The sequence below is a fragment of the Heliangelus exortis genome, chromosome 1, assembly GCF_036169615.1.
Source record: "Heliangelus exortis chromosome 1, bHelExo1.hap1, whole genome shotgun sequence".
NCBI classification, from domain to species: domain Eukaryota; kingdom Metazoa; phylum Chordata; class Aves; order Apodiformes; family Trochilidae; genus Heliangelus; species Heliangelus exortis.
The window spans coordinates 49,631,902-49,653,611 of NC_092422.1; the positions used below are offsets into that span (position 1 = coordinate 49,631,902).

General features: G+C 38.5%; 1 protein-coding gene across 3 annotated transcripts in view; it reads left to right on the forward strand.

The window, feature by feature from the left end:
* The first annotated feature begins 80 nt into the window (after positions 1-80).
* The window catches only part of GPR180 (G protein-coupled receptor 180), a 33,492-nt gene continuing 11,862 nt past the window's right edge, over positions 81-21,710 (forward strand). Inside the window, exons 1-8 of one of the 3 annotated variants that reach the window (XM_071741824.1) lie at positions 81-283; positions 2,763-2,921; positions 5,946-6,140; positions 9,881-10,061; positions 10,277-10,326; positions 13,853-14,010; positions 20,230-20,421; positions 20,777-20,854. In XM_071741824.1, the coding sequence (XP_071597925.1) occupies positions 145-283; positions 2,763-2,921; positions 5,946-6,140; positions 9,881-10,061; positions 10,277-10,326; positions 13,853-14,010; positions 20,230-20,421; positions 20,777-20,854 (1,152 nt within the window). In that variant the 5' untranslated portion in view covers positions 81-144. The other 2 variants (XM_071741832.1, XM_071741814.1) reach the window with 2 other exon arrangements.

Consider the following 21,710-nt stretch of genomic DNA (forward strand, 5'->3'; position numbering starts at 1 on the left):
GGGGATGGAGGGGGGGGTGTCACGTGACGCGGCGCCGTGAGTGCGGGACCCGGGTGGGGGACAGCGGGGGAGACAGCGCCGGCAGTGGCGTGGGGTCTGGGGTTGTCTGGGGGAAGGTGGCAAGGTCGGCGTCGGGTGCCGAGGATGAGGTGGCGGCTGCTGTGGCTGCTGTGCTGCGCCGCCGGATGGTGGGGCGCCGGCGGCAAGACGCTGCGGGGTGGCTTTGCCAGCGCCGCTGCCCGGCGGGAACCCTGGCGGCCCGTGGCACGGTTCCAGTTCCACGGTGGGTGCTTGGCGGCGGGTGCCTGGCGGCGGGAGGGGGTGGGACGAGAGGGGAAGAGAGACAGAGACCGAGTGGTTGGCCGGGCCGGGCCGGGCCGGGCCGGGCCCGTCCGCCGCCACCGTCCTGGGGAGGGGCGAGGGGTGAGGAGCCGTTGGGGTGCCTCGCGGCAGCGCGCGGGGAAGCCGTTAGGGCGGCGGCCTGAGGGGACGAGGAGCGGCGGCGGGGTCAGCGCCACAGCTCTCCCGCCCGCTGGGACGTGGATTGGGTCTGAGCCGCTCGCTCAGCTGGCGGTGAGGAGGAGGCTTGGGCAGCGTCCAGGCGGTAGGAAGGGGGAGCTGGCAGCCGCCCGTCGTGCCACATCAACGGCGTTGCGGTTTGTCAGAGAATGATTAAGTGCCGCTGTGGGTACCCGCCTGCCTCCGAGTGCCTCCGGCCCGGTGTGTCCGGAGCATCTGGGAGAGCAGAGGCCTTTTAACCTAAGCGTGCATCGTTCTTTCCTTGCCGGAACTCCGCAGGATGAGAGCGATGCTTGCTACTGCACGTCTCTCTTTCACATCGCTGGGTGTCAGCGTGTGTCAATGTAAATTCTCACCTGGCTATTCCCAGTGTCTTTTCTTTCCTGTGTTAATAACTCCCTGTTAGCAATAATTGCTGATGGTTAGCTAAGAGGCCTAGCAATGGACTAGAGTCCTGTTAGAATGGCCACTGCAGAAATATGGGTTGGAAGTTACTCTCTTTGCTACAGAAGCCTTACTCTGCAAAAAGAGATGTATGCAGGCATGGTGAGTGCCATATACAGCGAGGCTGTGTTTGTCAGCATGGTTTTCCTATACACTTAGCTTTTGGAAGCTTAGACTATTTTATTTCTCAGCTTCATTGCAGAAGAGTTCTCTGGAATTTTTAAAAAGAATACTTATGTAAGCCTCCTCCGAGAGTGGAGGAGTATTGTAAGAGGAAAACAAACATGTTTGCAAGAAAAAAAGTCTAAGGGGATGAAAGAAAATGTGACATCAACCAAGAAGAAATGGAATGTGACCTTCCAGCACTGGATGAGAGATAATAGAGAGTGGGGTTAGCTAGTGGAGTGACTTGAAAGAAGTTAATTATCACTGTCCTAGAAGATAATTGTAGAAGCTCTCTAAAAAGCTAAAAGGGGGGAAAAAAAAAGTGCACTGCTTAAATCTGAAAAAGAATGTTAAGAGAGAATGTTAAGGAAAGAGAGTTAAGGAGAGTTGTTTTAAGTGTTCAGATCCAACTATTTCTATAACTTGATGTTGTGTATTTCCTTAGAAACATTCCTGTTTCTACATGATTACCCACAACTAAGTATTTTGAGGGATTAATGAAGCTATATATATGTGGGCTTTTTTTTTTTAGAAACTTCAGGTAATTTTTAAAAATGTTGTATTAGCAACTTAGGTAAACCGTTGTCCATAAAACATTTTACAGTTCCCAGGATCACTTTTTGGAGGTTTTATTTCAGCTCACTCTGAACAGGCACACCTTCCTGCCAAAGCCTTATTTGAAGCTTGTAGTAGTCTATTGACTCACATCTAGCTGGTTGCTCTGACAGTTTAAAAAACATGCAAAGTTTGCTTAAATTTGAATTAATTTGTGCTCTTGCACTACTCGTGATTTTTTTTTCTTTTTATCTGTATTTTAATTTTCTTTTATAAATTTTCTTTTAATTTTTAATTTTCTTTTGGTCCTGTATTTTAATTTAGGATACTGCTATATTAAGGAAGTCTCTGGCAATATATAAGTAGGGAATTTTATCAAAATAAGTTTGAAGATTGTAGAATTACCTAGGCAATTTGTGGCAAGTGAGCCTGTTCTAAAATGGCTAAAATATTTCTCTGTGTCAAAGTGCTGCTTATAGGTGGACTGACACATTAGAGAATACTTTTGAAGTTTGGTTTTCTTCATATCAATTTGATGTCTGTCATCACTAACTAAATATCTTAGCTTGGTCCATAAGATGGAGGTCCATTTACATAAGTTCATCCGGAATTAGACTCATGAGCTACATTATGATGCTCATAATTGGGCTACAAAGGTCACAAAATAATAGACTTTGAACTGGTTATTGAGACTGATTAAAGAGCAATGTCTTTACTTGAAAAAAAAAAATTTAAGTGGGAGGGAGGAAGAAAAAGGCTCTCTGGAAGTCTGTTATAAAAAAAAAAAAAAGAAGAAGAGACCAAAAGAAAGGCTGTTAGTAGGAGAGAAGTTTAATGACATTTGGGTTATGGTAAAGGTTTAAGTACCATCATAGAGACTTGTCATCAGTATTGGGTAAATGTGTTGTACAGAAATTGTTTGTGAAAAGGTATAAAAACTTAGGGAAAGTAGTTGTAAAAGTTGAGGAAATGAAGTGAAGCTTTAGTGGTTTTGCATACCAGAAATGTATGCCACACTAGCATTTTGTTTATAACTGACATCAAAGCAGAGTAGTTGATTTTATTTTTTAAATATCAAGGTGATCATGCTGTTCTGTGTGTCAGAATCAAGAACGTAGCAGTAGCTGTGACAAAAGAAGCTAGACTGCACCTGTTCCAAGCACAGGAGTGGCAGAAGCTGCAGGACAGTATCCAAGATCACAGCTGTACAGAGAAGTTCTCTAAAGCTCAGCTGACAAGTGAGTTACTACTTTTTTCTTTACAAATTAAATTACTCGTGTATTTAGAGCTTTGTGAAGTTGTATGTACACTTAGAGTATTTATTTCAGTGAATTTGGACTTTGCATCAACTTAAGTAAAAGTAGGACTCAGGTGTTCTGTAATTAAAAATGATTACAAGGAAATGTAATTGCTTTGTTTGCATCATTTCAGAAGACTTTGTAAGTTATGATTTAGTATACTGCTGGAAAAAGAACAATCCTTGACAAATAATGACTTTAGTGCAAACAGCCAAACCGTTTAAGTCTCATGCTCTCACTTGTACACAACTTGGAAATATACATATTTGGCTGAAGTTCTCATTTACTCATTCAGAGATTTTCTATAATTCTGCTTGAAGAAAGTCTCCTTTTTCTTTTTTTTTTTTCACCTCAAAACTTTTCCTAAGGAATACTATGTCAAGTATATGAAAGTATTTACAAAGAATACCACTATTAAAATGAAACTGGAAGACTTAGAGAATGTAAATATTTGAGACAGTCAAATTTAAATTTTGAATTGTGACTTTTTTTGAAGCCTGCTGCAGTTACCTCTGACCTTCTGAAGTAAATGCTTGTAAAGTGGAAGTATGTAGCCCAAGTACATAGTAAAGGGTAATTTTATACCTGAAAATATTTTTTCTCTTTTTTTTTTCCATTAGGGCTTTTTTTCCACCCTGTCTGTAAGGTCAACTGCAAAAGTTAATCTAGGTTATGTTGCCTTACTTTATAACTTGCTTACATTATCATTTCACATTCTCTTACCCTTTAATTTTGTAATTTAGTATTCATCACTAAGCCTCCCATTTGAAGGTTTTTAATATTTGAGCTGATAATTATGCTGGAACAGAATATACAGGTTATCTTCTTGTGTTTTGTTTATACAGGAACATTTCTCATTTGTCAGGAAGCTCCTGTTCTCTAATTCCATGGAATGGCATTTTTCAAAGACAAGAAAACAAAAACAAAAAGATATTTTCATTTCCATGATAATGCAAACCTGTCACACATTGATGTACTAAACATGTAAGAAAGTTTTTAATACAATATCAAAGATGAACTAATTAGGATTAAGCTTAATGTGAGTATCCATCTAAAAATAAAAGCACAGTAAAACATTAAAGCAATCAGTTATTTAGTTGGAAGAGAAGCTGAAATAATTGGTTTTGTACCTTTTATTGATTGTAATGTTACTGAACCCATGTAAAGCATAAATTTTATAATTAAGTTAATATAAATATATAAATATAATATATATTAATATTACTAATTTCATTCAAATACATTTTAAGTGAATATGCATTCTTTTTTTAAAAAAATACCATTTTCTCTGTGTGACCTGAATCCCTAGAATAACTAATTGATATGGAACATTGTCATAATGAAATCTTATACAGATATCACTTGTAAGGACATAGTTCCCTTACACTTGATCTGAGCTGGACATGAAATACTGCTGGAATGCCTAGCAGTCAGTCCATCTCATGTCTGTCTCATCAGTGTTTTTTGCTCACTGTTTTTTTGCCACATTTAAGAATCACATGAGCACAGAGTAAGTTGGATCTGTTTGATCTTCGGCAAAACCAATTACATTTTTATTTTATCTTCATTTTCTGTGACTTAGCTTGCAGATCTGATGGCAAACTGATTAAATGCACTCTGCATGATCCTTAGTCGTGGTGCAGATAAGGCTGTCTCAGAACTCAGCTGAGAGTACAGATGGAGAGTAGGGGCACCCATCAGCTGCAGCTGACACGAAGCACCGTATGAAGCTGGTTTTTAAAAATCTTGGAGTTTTGAAAGGAGATGTTTCACTTTGTGTATTTGATTGATAAGATACTTGGCTCCAGAGTGGAATGCATGTTTACCATTAGCTACACAAAACAAACTGTCTGTATTAGAACAGTTCTATGGTTCATGTGTTGTCCAAATTTGTACTTTGTGACAACTGCTGCAAAGAGACGCATCATACATTTCTTCCTGGATCCTAGTGTTGATCAGTTTATGCCTCCAGAGAACACAAAAAAAAATGTCCTGAAGTTGAAACAGTTTATTTTAATTACATAAACGTTTTTCACATAGGTAGGATTCAAGTTCAATTCTGGTTTTAAATTTTGTCTACAAAATATTTAAGCACAATGAGCTTTCTGAGGGTTGTTTTGTATGTATGTCTGCAGCCCTTTCTAGTACAAAGGCTTTTGTATAAAAGCAGAAATAGTTTGTTTTGTAGAATAGTTACGAATTTTTGTCTTACTCCTCATTCTTAGCTATTGTCATCTTAAACTAATAAGGCAAATGAATAGATAATCCAGTCATTACATTGTTACTTCTTCTACAGAGATGGCTTTCATTTATTATTGAGCTGATTAGCACTTAAGTTCAGTAATCAATGTAACAGTACTTAAAATTCTTGCACTTTCATTCAAATATACAGAGCCACAGATTTAATTTTCATCAAGTGTTAATTTTGGAGAGATTATGCAGTCAGTTAATAGCTGCTTATGAGAAAGTATAGCTGTTTATAAGAGTAGTAAGATCAGCGAGCAGATGAAACTTCAGTAGTTGGTTTCAAATGTAATCTGATTTGAAATATGCAATTTTATTAGTCAGTGGTCTCTGCCCTTAGAGTAGAATAAGTTTCACTAAGGTATTTTTCATAGTGTAGAAGTATCTGTTGGCTAATACAAAATAGCTAATACCATCAATATGGTACTAGAGGGCAGAAATGTGCTAAATATAAGAGAGTTTGCAGTTACTGGCTTCTGGCAGAAGGGAGCCCTCCCAGTGAATCCAAAAGCTGAGAAGGAACGTGGTACGTATCCTCACCAGTGTTTCCCTGCACCCCTTTAAAACAAAAGGCAAGAGAAGTCTAAGACTGGTTTATATCATATATAATTTATAGCCTGTATATGATGTTGTGGATTTAAATTTTATCTTCAGTCAAATACAAGGTTTGGAAAAAAAAACTAACCCAGAATTTACTCCTTTGTTTGTTTTCTTCCAAAGTGACTGTGAACCACACAGAGCAAAATCTGACAGTGTCCCAGATTCCTTATCCGGAAACATGGTATGTGTTTTATGTAGACAAGTTAACCTGCGAGGAGAATTATTCTGAATCCGAGGATATTCAGTTTGAAATGGTCTTACTAAACCCAGATGCAGAAGGGAATCCATTAGATCACTTTAGCGCAGGGGAATCGGGTAAGATTTTTTTTCTTAAAATCAGAATTGTAAGTTAAGTATCTGATCACAAACAAAGCAGTACTTACTGTGCTTGGAAAAGTGTGGCACTGGGGAATGGATAGCAGAGTCTGTTATTTTTCAGATGCTACTTTCTCACAGAATAAAATTTAATTCATTTGCTGGTAGTACAAAAAACCTTCCTTTTCTCTGGAGTGTCTTTCCCAAAATTTGCCCAACTGGAAGCATAGATGCACAAGAAAAAATAGTGCTGACATTTTTGCTAATAGGTATTTTTGCCCTGATTAAATTGGAAGCTTCTGCTTCAATGTGAATTTTATCGCTGATTTTAGTGGATTTACTTATATAATTTGTGAAATTCCTTATCTGTGTAAAATTTTATTCTGTGCAACCTGAGTACACACAGGATACAATAATTTGCCAATACAATTTCTGTTCAATGTTGTGGTCCTCCTGAGTATCTTACTTACAGGCCACAAATCACCTGAGGTATTTGTCAGTCCTGGTTTTATTTTATTTAAGAAATGCAATTTTAAATAGTTAGACCCGCAAAGAAAAACTTCTGGAAGTGACTCAAGACAGCAGCAGAATAAATGTATATGTAAAACTGTGTGCTTTGGACAGTCCAAAGCAACCTGGTTGGAGCTTCATTGCAGTGCTTAGCTTCACTGCTCTGGGAGGGCTCAGCAAAGTGTCCTTAACCTGCGCCTGCTGTAAGGGAAGAGCTCAGCAGGCTTAGACTGCCTTCATGTACAGATTTAACCTACATACCCAGAGCAGGCCTAATTGCTGTGCTAGGAAATAGCCTTCCTGGCTGTCATCCTTGGTCCCAAGGGGATATAGAGGAACAAAGGCAGCTCTCCTTTTGAAGGGAAAAGAATGCTCACAATGAATGGTCAAATGAAACATTTTGCAGAATCTGTAAGAAAGTAGCACTGGTATTCATCTGTTTTCCAAGGCTTTTAAGTTGACCTACCTGTCTCTATAACTTAATTGCGCTATAAACTTTATTGGCAGTTTCTTTTTGGTTAATTTTTAATCCAGAAGTGAGTTCTAGGTTAATGTGATTATTCTCAAAAAGCAGGACTAGCATTCTTTTGCTAAATCAAGAGGCAAAGCAGCTGTAAGATACCGTGTGGCTCTTTAAAGTGGTGTACAGACCACTAGAGAGGCATCGTCTATGTTAATGTTGTGGGAAGCCTTTGAATACTTCGAAAAACAAAACTGAACAGCTTGTGTGCTGAGGTGTATAAATGTGTTGGATGCCCTTATTTAGATCTAACAAGTAGGAAACAGGATGAGCTTTACATGCCATGTCTGGCACAGTTGCTGTGAACACCTGTGTTTATTCAGAATTAAAACCTGCAACGCTGCCATGGATCCTGAAGTTACATGCCTGAGTCTCTCTCAAAGAACTGACAAGGATTTCTTCTCTCTTTTTTTTTTTTTTTCCTTTTTTTTATTCCCTATTCGGGGAATATTTGTTGTGCTCTTTCCATAGAAACATTAGGGCATCAGAGCTTCATTTTTTTTGTTCTTGCACTTGTAGGACTTAAAACTACATCATTCAAAACGGTTCTAGTTAGGTCACCTATCATTTTAGTTACTGAAGTTGTGGTCTGACACAGAAGATCTCAAAATTAAATGGTCTATATGGAAAGTATAAGGAAGAACTGTAACTTTGTGATTAGGATATTTGCCTTGAGAAAGGAGGGCACCTGGCTTCTGATCCCTGGCAAGCCATCTTTTGTCATTTTATCCTACACCTACCTGGTGTAGGTATGGTTGGCATTTTTACAGAACACATGGTACTAGTGGAATGTAGGATTGCTAAGGGCAGCTGACCAGGTAGGCAGCTGAAGTTAGGTGTTTCAAATTCAGGAACATCTATTTTACTTACTATGTCAACTCTAGGCTACTTGAAAGTCGGGAAAGTTAACAAAAGACAGGTTGAAAATTACCCTTCTCTTGTTTGGTGGGTTGTTCTTTTTTATCAATTGTGTTTCAGTGCAACTTCCTCTTAAATGACTTTGGGCTCAAGCCAGTCAGCCACAATCTCTTTGGTTAGGAGCAGCTCTCTATCCTAAATGTTTTAGTGTTTATTAAAAGCTAGTTGATTTAAGGAGTTTTCCATGTTTACTCACTCATCAGAGTGCGAAATAATTTATCTGCAGAATCCTTGCCTACTTCTGTAGGTGTCTTTTGAAGCAGAGAGATAAAAAATAAAATATTTGATCTAAAAAACCGTATCTTTGCCAGTCATAGATCGTGCTTTTGTGTAGATATACAAGATAAGCAGAGTGACCCTGAATGTTTTTTTTCAGGGTCTATATTATATAACACTCTTTTTGTTCCATTTCAGTGTGTGTATGTCCAACCTGATTAATTTTAGCTCCAGAAGCTACAGTCCTAGCAGCTCTTCAGAACTCATCCAGTTCTAATGTTTTTCAACTTAGATACTGAAATGTGCATAGCTGCTCTGTTGTAATCTGTGGGTGGAGCTAGTTGAAGTTTTTAGCAGAATTGTTTTGCTGCTGGAGGGAAAAGGTTGTTCAGAATCTGATTCTGTGGGCACCACTTGCTTTTGAGGAGAGTAGCAGAAGAAAAAAATATATTTCTTGTGGGAAATTTCTCTTTACCCGTTTTTGCTTATAGGTCAATGCTTTGACCTTTTGGGAGCTCATACAATGGGATCCAAAGCTTCTGGACAATTGAAAAGGTTTCCTGGTCTTTGGGGAAGCATTTTACAAGACTATGGCCAGACTGGAAAATAGAGGACTTCTATTTTATAAATAATAAAAAGCACCTCTGGATTTTTTTTCAGAGTGGTGCAAAAAAATCCAAGCTGAGAACTTACTATTTTTCTCTGCTGTTTTTCTTTCCGTTTTTCTTTATCTAAGAGTTTTCTGTCACTGTCAACTATGTCTTGGACTACTTTGTATGGAGGAAGAGTGACACCCGGTGGTAAATAGATTCCACAGAAGGTTTTTTGAGTTTTGTTCATCACAGGTCATGTGTTTAGAATCAAAGCCAAAAAAAACCCAAAGAGCTAGAGAGTCCATTAACAAATATATTCTGACTGATGGGCTGCGATGGGTTACAATTGTTTTCTGGTTATCAAGAAGCTGCCACTTTATACTATTTCAATAACTGCTGCAAAGCTGCATCTGTATCACAGATCACAGAGTGTTACGGGTTGAAAGGGACCTGGAAAGATCATTGAGTCCAACCCCTCTGCCAGAGCAGTATCACCTAGTATAGGTCACACAGGAACATGGCCAGGCAGGTTTTGAATGTCTCCACAGCCTCACTGGGCAGCCTGTTCCAGTGCTCTGTCACCCTCACAGTGAAAAAGCTTTCCCTTATGTTTACATGGAACCTCCTGTGATCCAGTTTGTACCTGTTACCCCTTGTCCTGTCATTGGATATCACTGAGAAGAGTCTGCCTCCATCCTCCTCATATTCATCCTTTACAGAATCTCTCCTACTGTCAGAAAAGGTGGTGTTAGATAAAAAATCCTTTCTCAGATCAAACAATAATCAGGTGTCTGGAAAAAAAAATCACTGACACTCTTGGGTAAAATAGGCTAGAATTTACTCATTTCAGCTGTAATACTACTTTTGGTTGACAGTTACTAAGTCTTTCCCAGTCATTATATAAAAACACATTTTGCTTTAGTTATTTACAGACAGTATTAACGTTTCTTTGTAAAAACTAATCTGTATTTCTTTTTTCACAGGATTACATGAATTCTTTTTCCTGCTTGTCCTTGCATACTTTGTAACTGCTTGCATATACGCACAGTCCCTATGGCAAACACTTAAGAAGCGTGGACCTATGCATACTATACTAAAGGTGTTGACAATTGCATTACTGTTGCAGGCTGGTTCAGCTTTTGCCAACTACCTGCATTTCTCAAGGTATCTTTTTCTTATTTTTAGTTTCAGTCTTGTAAACATTCAGCCTTGGAAAACATTGGCTTTTATAGATCAGTACATGATTTTTCCTATGGTGATTGTGACAAAACACAGGACTGAACTTTTAGAACTGGGTCATTACCTAAATGTGTTTTAAGAGAGAATACATGTTTAAGACTCAAGTCACTTAAAAATACTGTATTGTATTATTTTATCAGTTATTCTAGAGATGGAATAGGAGCACCTTTTATGGGAAGTCTGGCAGAATGTGAGTATGCTTATCTACTATTTCTTACACATTCCTACACATTAATCTGTATAATAAATGCTATTATTGGATTGGATTGTGATCTTGCACTATACCTCTGGACTTTATTATAAAATACCAAAAGTTGCTGTTCTGAAAAGCAGGTTTTATTCTGGATGTTAACAATAGTTGTATTTAAAGTGTTAAATGATACCACAATTACAAGATTTTTTAAAATATCTCTTGTCTGAAGATTCCATCTACAAACACTTAAATACATGGCTATCCAATCAGTAAATGTTGCAATATTTTGAAAGCTTTTGCAGAGCTTGAATGATCTAGAGTAGCAAAGCTTTTTAGGAAAGTTGATCCTATTATATGGAGTGTGTCATCTTACTTGCAAATTTAACCTTCTTTATAATGGAAAACTGTTTTACAGGAAAAATTATATGATTACAGTGGTGCAAAAAATTTATGTAAAAAAATTCATGTTAACATTTTGTAAAAAAATGTAAAAAAAATCATGTTAACATTTTTCTCCACTCTGTATAGATTTCTGAGTTCTCATTGGAACTGAATTCCTGTAACATCCCTGCCCAAAATGCACTAATTTACTCTTGCTGTGTTCTTCAGGGTTAAACATTGTTGGGGTTTTTTTTTTGTTGTTGATGTTTAAACCATTGGGGGGCTCTCTCTAAGCAAATGTATTAGCTTGTAGCACCCCAAGAAAATAGTATTTTGCTAGTGAGATGGTGTTAGAGAGTAACAGCCTATATAGAAAAATCTTTCCTAGAATTCATTTAGAAGCTTGCAGTTGGAATTAACAGCCTCTTGATGGCACTTGGCACCACAGTAATTGCCTCTTTCTTGTTTTAACCATTAAGTTAGCAGCTCCTTGCAGCCTGTCTTGCAACTATATTACTGAATTCCCCTCTTGTCTCTTGAAATGAAATAGAGGTAGTTAGGGAGAGATCATTGTGGAGGTAGTTGGGGAGATAGTCCTAACTCCTTCACAGTGACATACCCAATGTTAACTGTCCAGCCAGGGTTGCCTTTTACATTTTCTGTGTTTGTTTTGTAGTGAAGAGCCTACTTGTATTTGCTTAAAGCAAAGGTTAAGAATAAAGCAGTATTTTTTTAATAAATTACAAAGAGTTTTCCTTTCCCACTGTTTTTAAGAGTTATAGTTCCCAAACCAGTAAAAGAGCAGAAGTAATAGAAACATGGAAAGTTTCAATGTCAATTAAAATTCTGAAGAAGAGCTAATACCAAGTAATACAGTTTGAAGGTGGAAGGAGCTACCATTTTTTCTGTATCAGAACAGCAATCCTAGTTAAAAGTAAATGGTAAAATACCTGTTGACTTCAGTGTGGCCAGAATTCCTTTCTAGAATCTTGTTCAGATACTATCCCAAGGAATGAATCTTTTTCCTGCCATCATTTCATCTTTACCATATATAAGGACCTGACCCTCAGTCTAATTTATCACCCAAGTTAATCACATGAGCTACACAAATAATGCAGGCACTCAAAAGCCTCACAAAAAATGATCTTTTCACTTTTGATAAGATCAAAATGTGAAAAGTAAAGAATATTATCATACCTTTCAAATGGCAAAAAAAGATGAATTGTGATGAAATCAGACAAATGTGGTATTAGTTATGTAGCATGTGACTTAAGGCTCACCCTGGATATGGTGGGATTATTGTCATTTTAGAACTTTCTCTCAATGTTCTTACTTTCTGCCAAGGTGTGTGAGATGTCAAAGATGAAAGCTGGTGCTGCATTTTTGTCTTATACCATTTTGTCTGGGAATCCACTTGAATTGTTGACACACTGAAGCAGAGGAATAGCTGTATCCAAGATGTGATTGTGATATGATGCCTGGCTATAACTTAGAGGGCAAGTTATCTTAAGGAGTGACAGAAAATAAAATGCTCCCTAGAACATCAAGATTTGTTCAGTCATTTCTCTAGCTTGGATTTGTGACACTGGTTTGATATGCCTTCAGTTCATGTAACATTTTTTTCTAGCAAGCACTGTGTCTCCTTAGCTAGTCTTGTAGAATAATTCCAAGATTATTTTGCCTAAAATCAGTGCCAGTTCATTTTATTAAAGAACGAGCAAGTTTGTATTTAATAAAAGCTCTTGGCATTTCTTAAACACTAAAGGTGTCTGAATACATTAAGAAGTATTTAAGCATCTAAACTGTGAGAATACCAGATGTATCCCAGGAATAATGTGTTCAGGTCTGTTTTATAGCCATATTTTGTTAGTATCGCTGAGTATCAGGGGAATATTGTAGCTGGTCTCCATTTGACACACTTGTGTACATATTAATCTCTGTACAATGGTAACATTTTCTGTGCCACTAGTTTTAGTAAATGTGGAATTGTGTTTTGTAATATAGTCCAGTTGTATAAAAATAGAATTTTGCTTTTGTGACATAGAAATAGTTTTCTTGTATGTGATTGTGTAAGTGAAAATTACAAAAAGGAACAAATTTAATTGAACTATAATATTAAACAAGTGGGGAGAAAATACACATTGTTTTGTGTAGTTCCCTATCTAGTTTCTGAACGAAATTTTCAATTTACATCTCTGCTACATCAGGGCAGTAAGCCAGTTTATTTTCAAGTCCAAATACCAACTTAAAAATTGTTTCAGTCAAAAAGATGTCGGGTCTCAATCAGCCAGAAAGAAATCTTCAATTGTTTCTCCTGTCTGTAGTACTTCAGCAGGGCTAACAAGTAAAGGCTTTAATATATATTCTAGCTTGAAGTTTTCTTTATTCAGATACAGCTTCAAACACAGGTTTGAGACGCTGATTAAGAATGTAACTTTATGGAGTATGTGTTTATTGTTCCTAAACAGGACAAAAAAATGGACAAAGCAAAGTAAGGCAAAGGTAGTTTGCATTTAATGAAATGAAGTGCATGCAAGTTGTTGCTCTAAATGAAGTTTGTGTCAGAGTTATTAATTATATTTTCCCCTTTAAGTATCTGAGCGTGGAATTTGTCCTAAATATGTGTGCTTTCTGTTGCAAGCTACTGCATCCTTAAGACAGAATGCAATTAGTTTAAAATACAATGCAGCTACCTGATTTTTGAACAAAAGTTTTTCAGAGCAAAGAAAGAAATTCATTTCATCTTGTTTCATATTTGCAGTGTAATTAACATACATATGGCTTTAGTACTTTAGCATTTATAAGTCTGTTTATGCAGATGGATTCCTGAGTCCAGGCTTCTTTGACACAAGAGTAGGATTTGAAAGGATGTGGCATTGTGCCCATTTTGTTGCAGAAATGCTGCATAACTAGAGGAAAGCTGATAGTGATCTGTTTGGTCCCTGGAAACTACTCAAAATACCCACTTTTTGTGGCAGGGCAACCTCAGCTACTCAAGTTATCATCGAAGTTGTGACTAAAGGTGATAAGGAGGGGCAAATGTGGGTTCTTCATTTGTGGGTATATAGGACATTTCTCTTTGCTTTTAAAAAACCCTTTATTTATGTTGTGACTATGTTTGTTTTTCTTCTGTTTTCAATAGTGTGTGACATAGTCTCACAGATACAAATGCTATATTTATTGTTGAGTCTCTGTATGGGTTGGACAGTAGGCAGAATGAAGAAATCTCATGGCAGACCTCTCCAGTGGGATTCTACTCCAACATCTACTGGCATTGCTGTAGTAGTTGTTGTTACACAGGTTTGTATTTTACAGTCATACTGAAATATGCAGCTGCTGTTAAGCATGGCAGAACCATGAACCAACTAATTTCAATATTTTATGAGGGAAAGAGTATCAAGACTAGAAAAAAACCCACAGCATAATGTGCACCCAGTACCTCTAATAGTTAACACCACCTTCTCTTTACTTAAACAATTTAAGGTGTAGCTCCACAGTATGTTTTTGTTCATCAGTAAAACCACTTAAGAAGTTCCCACAGTTTTCCAAACTCCTGGTTGTGCCAGTTGTTCATAGCGTTATACTGTAAACCAGATCACTGGAATGATCTAGATTAGGGGGGGGAAGAGAGATATTTCAGCACAGTCATTTTACTGATCTGATTACTGATCTCATTTCTGATGTGGTCCTATAAATAGTTGTAAGCTGTACACCTGAGGAATTGTGAACTGCATTGTGGGGGGTGATGACAGGAAGCATGAGAGGAAAGATAAGAAAAGCTACTTTGAGAAATTCTTTCTGTCATAAAAAAAACAAAACTAAATGTCCTTGTCCTTTTCTTAGAACCACTCAAATAGGATGTCTAATGGTCTTTTCAATCAATGTGAAGGAATTCTTGAAAGTTTCATGTGCAGGATTGGTCTTGCAAATATACAAATGGTCTGACACATAATTTCATTCAAATATTTTCCATTAGTATAAATTAGAAAGTCAAGTAAACCAGTAGCTTAAAAGTAAATTGTAATGCAGATCATCCAACTTTGGTGGTGCCTTTTGTAAACAAATTTTTTTAAATCACAGCATAAAGACAAGATTCTGAAAACCATTGAGAAAGAGAAGAGTAGAGATAAACTGCAGACAGTAATGAGGAAGAGATTATACTGGAGATTTTGTGTCATCTGAGTAGTATCTGTAATTAGCACTTGCTTCCAAACTAAATAAGTGGACTGCTAAAACATTAAGAATAGCTGGGAGCTGGCATTTCTTGCTAATTAACAATATAAACCAAAGGCTATTAAGGTCAATGGGGCTGTTGAAATTTAAAGATAGGTTCATTCCACCCTACTTTGACACCCATCTAGCACCAGAAATTTTACATGCTGCTAGGAGAGAAGACTTCTAAGGTATTTTATTTTATTTTATTCGTGCTTCTCCGCTTACACATATATGGGTGTGTTATTACTCTGTCACTTGAGACTGGAAACTTTTTTTGTTGTTATTATTTCCTTTGTACTATATAGAGAAAGGACGCTCAGTGTCATCATCATCAGCTTGATCTTTTTTTTTGGTTGTTACTTGTGGTAGAAATTGTGGCAGGTATCATACATATATGCTGCTTCCGGTTGTACTTGTCCATTACATATTTGTGTTGGCTTTTTGAACACCACTGGAGCACTGGCAGAGAGTTGGCTATCTCACTTTTCACCACAAAGGCACAGCTCTGTCACACCTCTCCTCCTGGTACCATTGGGAATGTCAAGTTTGGCAGGAGTCTTGCAAGAACAGTGTATCATACCAGAGTACATTGCCAGAGTGGCTTTGCAACCCCTTCATGGTGTCTGCTGTCTCCAGTAAAAATTCCCTGACCCCAAGTGTGTCCTTGTCCCTTTTGGAGAGGAAGTTTTCAGCTGCATGGCTCAGTACATAAGAAATACACTTTCTGCCAGATTGCTTCTTAATACAGAATGTGGCTTTTGAGCTCAAGGGAGCAGGACCCACAGTGTATTGACTCAGTCAAAGGTGGTGAGCTCAAGACTTCATTTTCTGAATTATTCTGTTGTTTGTTGGCCTGACTAGATTGACATGGACCTGCTGTAACAGGACAATCAATAAACACTTTTAATGGCTAAAAACATAGAATTACCTCATCTCTGTCCTGCTCTTTGCCAGAGATTCTTGAGAGAGCAGCTTCCTCCCATGCCAGAGGTTGGACAGACTGTTCTGAGGACTTGCTGTGGAGGGAGCTGGAAACTTTATTCTAGTGCAGAAGATAGAGACTGAACCATGTTAATTTTATTGACATTCTTTACCACTTGCCTTCACCTCATGTTCGGGGAAGTCAAAACAAGTGGACAGTGCCTGGGAAAACATGTTATTCTTAAACTTAGCTGTGATTTTGACTGGCAAACAATCTGACCCTGTTTGCCTGGTACTAGTTCAAATTACTCGGCAAATATTCAGGGTTTTTTCTCCTCTTTGTGCTGTTGCTATGGATTCTTCCTTTTAGTTCTTTTAGAAATGTCAGCAACTTTCCAGGCTGTGCTACACGTTAGCATCAGTGTGGAGTGGACACAGCCTCCTAGTAAGCAAATCTCTTGTGGTCTTTGCGGCTGCAAAGAGGTGGCATCTCAAAGGAAGGACAAGTCTGCCATTCAGCATCTCTCTTTGCCTTAACTTGTTCTTGATTTCAGCCTCCAAACAAAAGGTTCCCAGGCCACTCTGTATTAATTAAAGATTCCACTTTCTGCTGCTGAGACACAAATCTTGTTCAAAAGTTTATTGGTGGCAGGCTGTTCCCATCACACAGGCCTTCAGCTGTCAGGACTGATCAGACTGGAGAGAATGGTTCTAGAAAGATGGCTGATCACATTGAACCTGACCAAAATGACAGCATCTTACTGCATTAGACATCACACTTCACAGGCCTTCTTAGGTACACCCCAAAGGTGCTTAGAATGAGCTCTGCCTCCTACCTTAGGATAGACCATTTTTTTGCCAACATCATATACTCAAGTACCCAAATGTCATATGATGCATGACATGAGGTACTCAGCTACTAGATATGTTTGGAAGCAGCTAGTTAATCCACTTTGTCTTGCTGCTGCTTTTAATTTCCCTTTTGCGTCTCCCTTCCCCTGGCCTCTGACAGATGATCTGTCCCATGAGAACCTGCCTGTACTGGAGATTGATAGGTTATCTTGGCTTGCCATAAAGTCAGTGTGCCATTGTGAAGGGGAGGAGGGGCTCTACCAGAACTGTTTCCTCATGACAAAAAAGAAGAGTGTCTGGTTCATCACTGTGTGGATGTGGAGGTTCAGCTTGTATATCTGGAACATCAGGATTATGTCCATGGCAAACATTCCTCAAGCATTTGAAGAGGAAGACTAGTACTGGACAGTGGTTGGTGTCCACTGTAGACCAAGATAAGTCAGAAGTATGTGCAGGTGAAATTAGGTATTTTGAACAATGTGTTATGTAAACAAGGATATGGTCTTTCTCCTTAATTTTAAGTAGAGCAGTTGTGGTCTTAATGTTGGACATAGCTAGTGTGAGTCAGCTCTTCAGCTCCCTAATTCAGCCAGTTCTTTTGTCAACAGCTTAAGCAGAGATGTTCTTCTGGGTAAAAATCGGGGTTTCCCCACCATTTCCTCTCAGAGCTCAAACATATTTTTGCTCACTGCCAACAAATAAATGTCCCTGGTATCCATTCCAGCAGGTTGGTATCTGGGTGTTTTTTCAGCTTGTTCCTGCTAACTGCAGCTAAGTAGGCTGATACATAATTTTCTGTGGTCAAGGTAAAGGACCTCAGGGCTTATTTACCTTAATTTCCTAGGCATAGCCAATGAAAGAGATTCTGACTTCAAGATCATGCTTGTCTATGAAAACTCTTCCTTCATTGAGAAGAGATTGCCTAATCCTTTGTAACCTAGAAACACTCCAGAGCACAGATTGCTCTTTTAATAAGATCTGCTTACAGGATTACAGCATTTCTCTGGTGACTGAGAACAGTCCCAGCTCACAGTAAGAGCAGTGACACATATTCACCTTGTCTGAGTTTCCACTGTGTTGCACTGCCAGTTCCATCTTTGCCTCTAATGCCTCTGTCTTCTGCTTATTCTGGAATAATCTAATGAAACTGAAGGAAGCTGGACTCTGTGTTACTACACAGTCTTTGATCAACTGATTCCTGTGTTGTTTACACAGTTTACACTCTTTAAAAGGCTAGTCCTGAGCATACCCTGCTGCCAGACAGTATTTTCTCATGAGGATTTGAACTTTGTTCTCATGATTCCTTTACTCCAGCTCATTGTCATCTTCTCATGAAAGTCACTTCCTTCTTCGCTGCTGCTATTGGTATAGTTAAGGAAAATTGAAACCCTTGTTGAACTCTGTTCTTTAAGGTTAAGCTATGCATGGGATCTACCTGAAGTTTTTTCTTAAAGCAGTATCACAGTTTTCTCTCCATCAGCCTATATTCCCCCCCAGATGGGTGCTTTTGTCAAGAAGTTTCAATTCATAGGTGAAGGCAGTATATGTCCAGTCTAGGGAAGTTAAATACTTCAGCTATTCCCAAGAGTTGATGTCAAAAAGGAAATACTCTGTACAAGACAGCAATGATTTTTTTTTTTAAACAGTAGAACCCTTGTTTGTTGCCTAGGTGTGTTCTACCTGGACTGAAACAACTTCAGCAATAGTAATTCACTGATTTCATGACAAAATCAGGGTGTAGACAGAGCTTCACCAAACACTTTCTTATTTCAGTCCTACTCTTTGACAGAATCCTGTCAAGTATTTGGATTTTTTGAAGACGTCTGCTTGGAGCTATACAGAAATTTAGTGCAATATTTGAAGCATGTTGGTCAGATTGTTTACAAGTAATCCATGATGTTCAAGAGGTGCATGCTTCATGTCTGTCCCTCTCCTGTCCTTTCATTTTCCATCCAGGTAGTTGAGGGCTGACTGAAATGACAGTAGTCATGCTTGCTGTGTCATGGCCTATGTAAGGGAAGGGAAAAGCAAGGCAGCACTCTCTAAGGATATTCTGCGTGAAAAAACTGATGAGACTCAAGAACACCAGGCTTTGGAAGGCACAGGTGGATTACCCAGTTAAAAAAAAAAAAAAAAAGTTAATTTCAGTAAGCTTTTTGTTTATGTAGTTAATGCAGTGAGAACGCCTTTGAATGTGTTCAGAAAGGAATGTGAATAATTTAGATTTCTAAATTGAGGCATACAATGTCTGCTTCTGAAGGCCTTCAGAGCTGCCTCACTCATATAAATCAAATTTGCCTACCTTTCTTCAGAAAGCCTGCTTCATTAGACACCTGAAACCTAAGTGCAAGTTGGATGTGTGCAGTTGGTGGACTGGATTCCAGTATATATTCAAGTCTTTAAATGCCATTCAGCTGCTACACGATGCTGGAAGACTCTAAACTTTATGGGTATTCTAATTTGTAACGTTAACATTCCCAAAGTCTTAAAAAGGTATTCTTTAGCAAAACCCAGTATTTATGCAACAAGGCGGTGCCTGCCTTCTGCCCAGCTAAGAGTGAGAAAGGCACTTCTTAGTCTGATTTTCCTTAGAGGATCTATCAATATTCTTTCTCACAGTGCCTCTACAAAATTGGATCCTGCCGAGGGTTAAGGAGGATTACTATTTTTCATGCAGTTATCTGTTGGCTAGAAAGTTTGTCCAGATGTTGGAACAGCATTTGGAAGCTGTGACACTCCCTTTCCTAGACCCTAGGAGGTTTCCAAGCCAGTTGCTTGCAGAGCCAGGCTCGCTCAGAGTTTCTGACCTAGCTGATGTTGAATTCTTTTCTCCACAATGGCACAGCTTCAATAGAAGGGGTGGAGAGTGGCCCACCCAAGAACAGCCTATAGCCTGGCAGTTGGTGCACTCTCCAAGGAGGTGGGAGATGCGAGCTGGATATCCTTTAGGCAAAGGAGGGAATTGTGGGAGATCGAAGTTCAACCTGGGTGAATGTTTGAGCCTTCAGGCTATTGTATAAAAGGGGCAGCAGCACCACCCTCTTACTTCCCCATCTTTAAAAAGAAAAGTGAATCCTGTTAGGATTTTGAAAGAAAAGGCGTAGTCGCCTGCCTTTGAAACAAGCTTTACAGGTTGTGGATCCCAAGTGGAAGGAGACACCTCCCTGTAGTTCTGTGGAATCATTTCAGTGGGCTTCCTGCTGAGTAGGCCAACTGTTTAACTAGGTGATTATTTTTAATCTTATGCTAAGGTTTCTTCTGCCCAAATTAGAGGAAACTTGTCAAAGTTTCTAAAAGTTACAGAATGCAAAAAGTGAGACTTTGTTCCTATTAGTTGCACTTGCAATATTAGGTAGTGCCAAAAAGCAGTTGAGGCTGGGGGAGGGGGTTGTGTAACATGGCAGTCTCCAACAGAGAGAGTGAAGCATGACCAGTTGTGTAGATAATTTAATCTGTGTCGGGAAGATTAATTGAGGTTTAGCATAACCCTGTTTATTCTAAATGTAGTTCTCTGTTGTTATTCCTTTACAGAGCTTTTTATTAATTTGGGAGCAGTTTGAAGACACAAATCACCACAGCTACCATTCACACCATGGCTTAGCAAGTGGACTGCTTATTGGCCTCAGAGTTTGCCTAGCTTTGACACTGGCTGCTGGTCTTTACCAAGTTATCACAGTGGAGAGGAGCACGCTGAAAAGGGAGTTCTATATCACCTTTGCCAAAGTATGGGTTACATCAGGGAAACTAATCCCTGCTGCTGTAAATATAATTGTGGCATGCAGTTGACTGAAGCACAAAACTCTTTTCCGTCCTAAGAAAGCTAATGCTTAAATGTCTGATTTGATTAAATTGCACCCTGTCATCATGCTCTGAGTAGTCATGTTAATTTGACAAGAGTTTAGAGCTTTTTTAAACAGAAATCCCACCTTTCATTGTGTGGTTTTCATTCTGTTGATTGAAAATTAAACAATGGGTTCATAAAATAGATAGAAATGTAAATGCAGTTCCTCTAACTGTCATCTCTTTCTTTTAAACTGGCATGTAGTCATTTATAACTTATACTCATCTTCTCTTTCAGGCCTGCATTCTCTGGTTTTTGTGCCACCCATGTCTTGCAACCATTTCTGTAATATTCAGAGAATATCAAAGAGAAAAGGTATGTACAGGCAAGATAAAAGAGATGGAATTTGAATAGTAGTTGTTCTTCATGTTCAGTGTTTGTTAGCAAACTCATGCTCTTAGGCTGTTAATCTTATGACCCCAAAGCAACTTGAAAAGTCTTAGTCACACAGCTCTCATTGATGCTAACGTGAGTCATATTTTACAAAGGCATAGAGGGTTTGAATCATCCAAGGGTAATCATTCCTAAGTTAAGGGGGGGAGGTGTGATTGTTAATGGAAAATGTGGAGGGGGTGTTTTGTTTTATTGTTTGCTTGTTTGTTTTTTAATTAAAAACACCTTGGGGATTCTTCTAACAAAGCTTGTAGAAAGATAAATCGGTGGATTTTTTTTGTTGTTGTTTGCTTTTTAGTCTTCATTCTTTTAAAGCTTTGTATAGCTAAATAGGTCAGAAAACCTGTAGCTGAACAGTATTCTTTAGCTTAAGAAATCTGTCCAAATAGGTAGTTCAATTTGTGAGTTCTAGACAGTTAAAAGCAAAGGTGGACTCACCATTGGGTTTCTCGTTTGCTTAAATATACTGGGATTTGGAGAACTTGTGTATGGAGCTGCCATTCTTAGGTGATTGACTGCCTCATTTCAGGGCAGCTTCTCTCTTTGTAGCTATAACTATCTGTTCATTTTTTGAAACTGAGCTTTTATTTGTGTAGAGGATATGTAAAGGAAAGGGGAAAAAGGAAAAGGTTCCTCTAAAAACATGTAGTAAATGAAATGCCACATTCGATTTTTAAATAAATAAATCTAGGAAGGGAAGAAAGAAAAAGACTCCTCTGCGTGTACTCACAGAGAGTGTTTATTGTCACTTACGAGATCAGGGCAGGGGGCGGGGGAA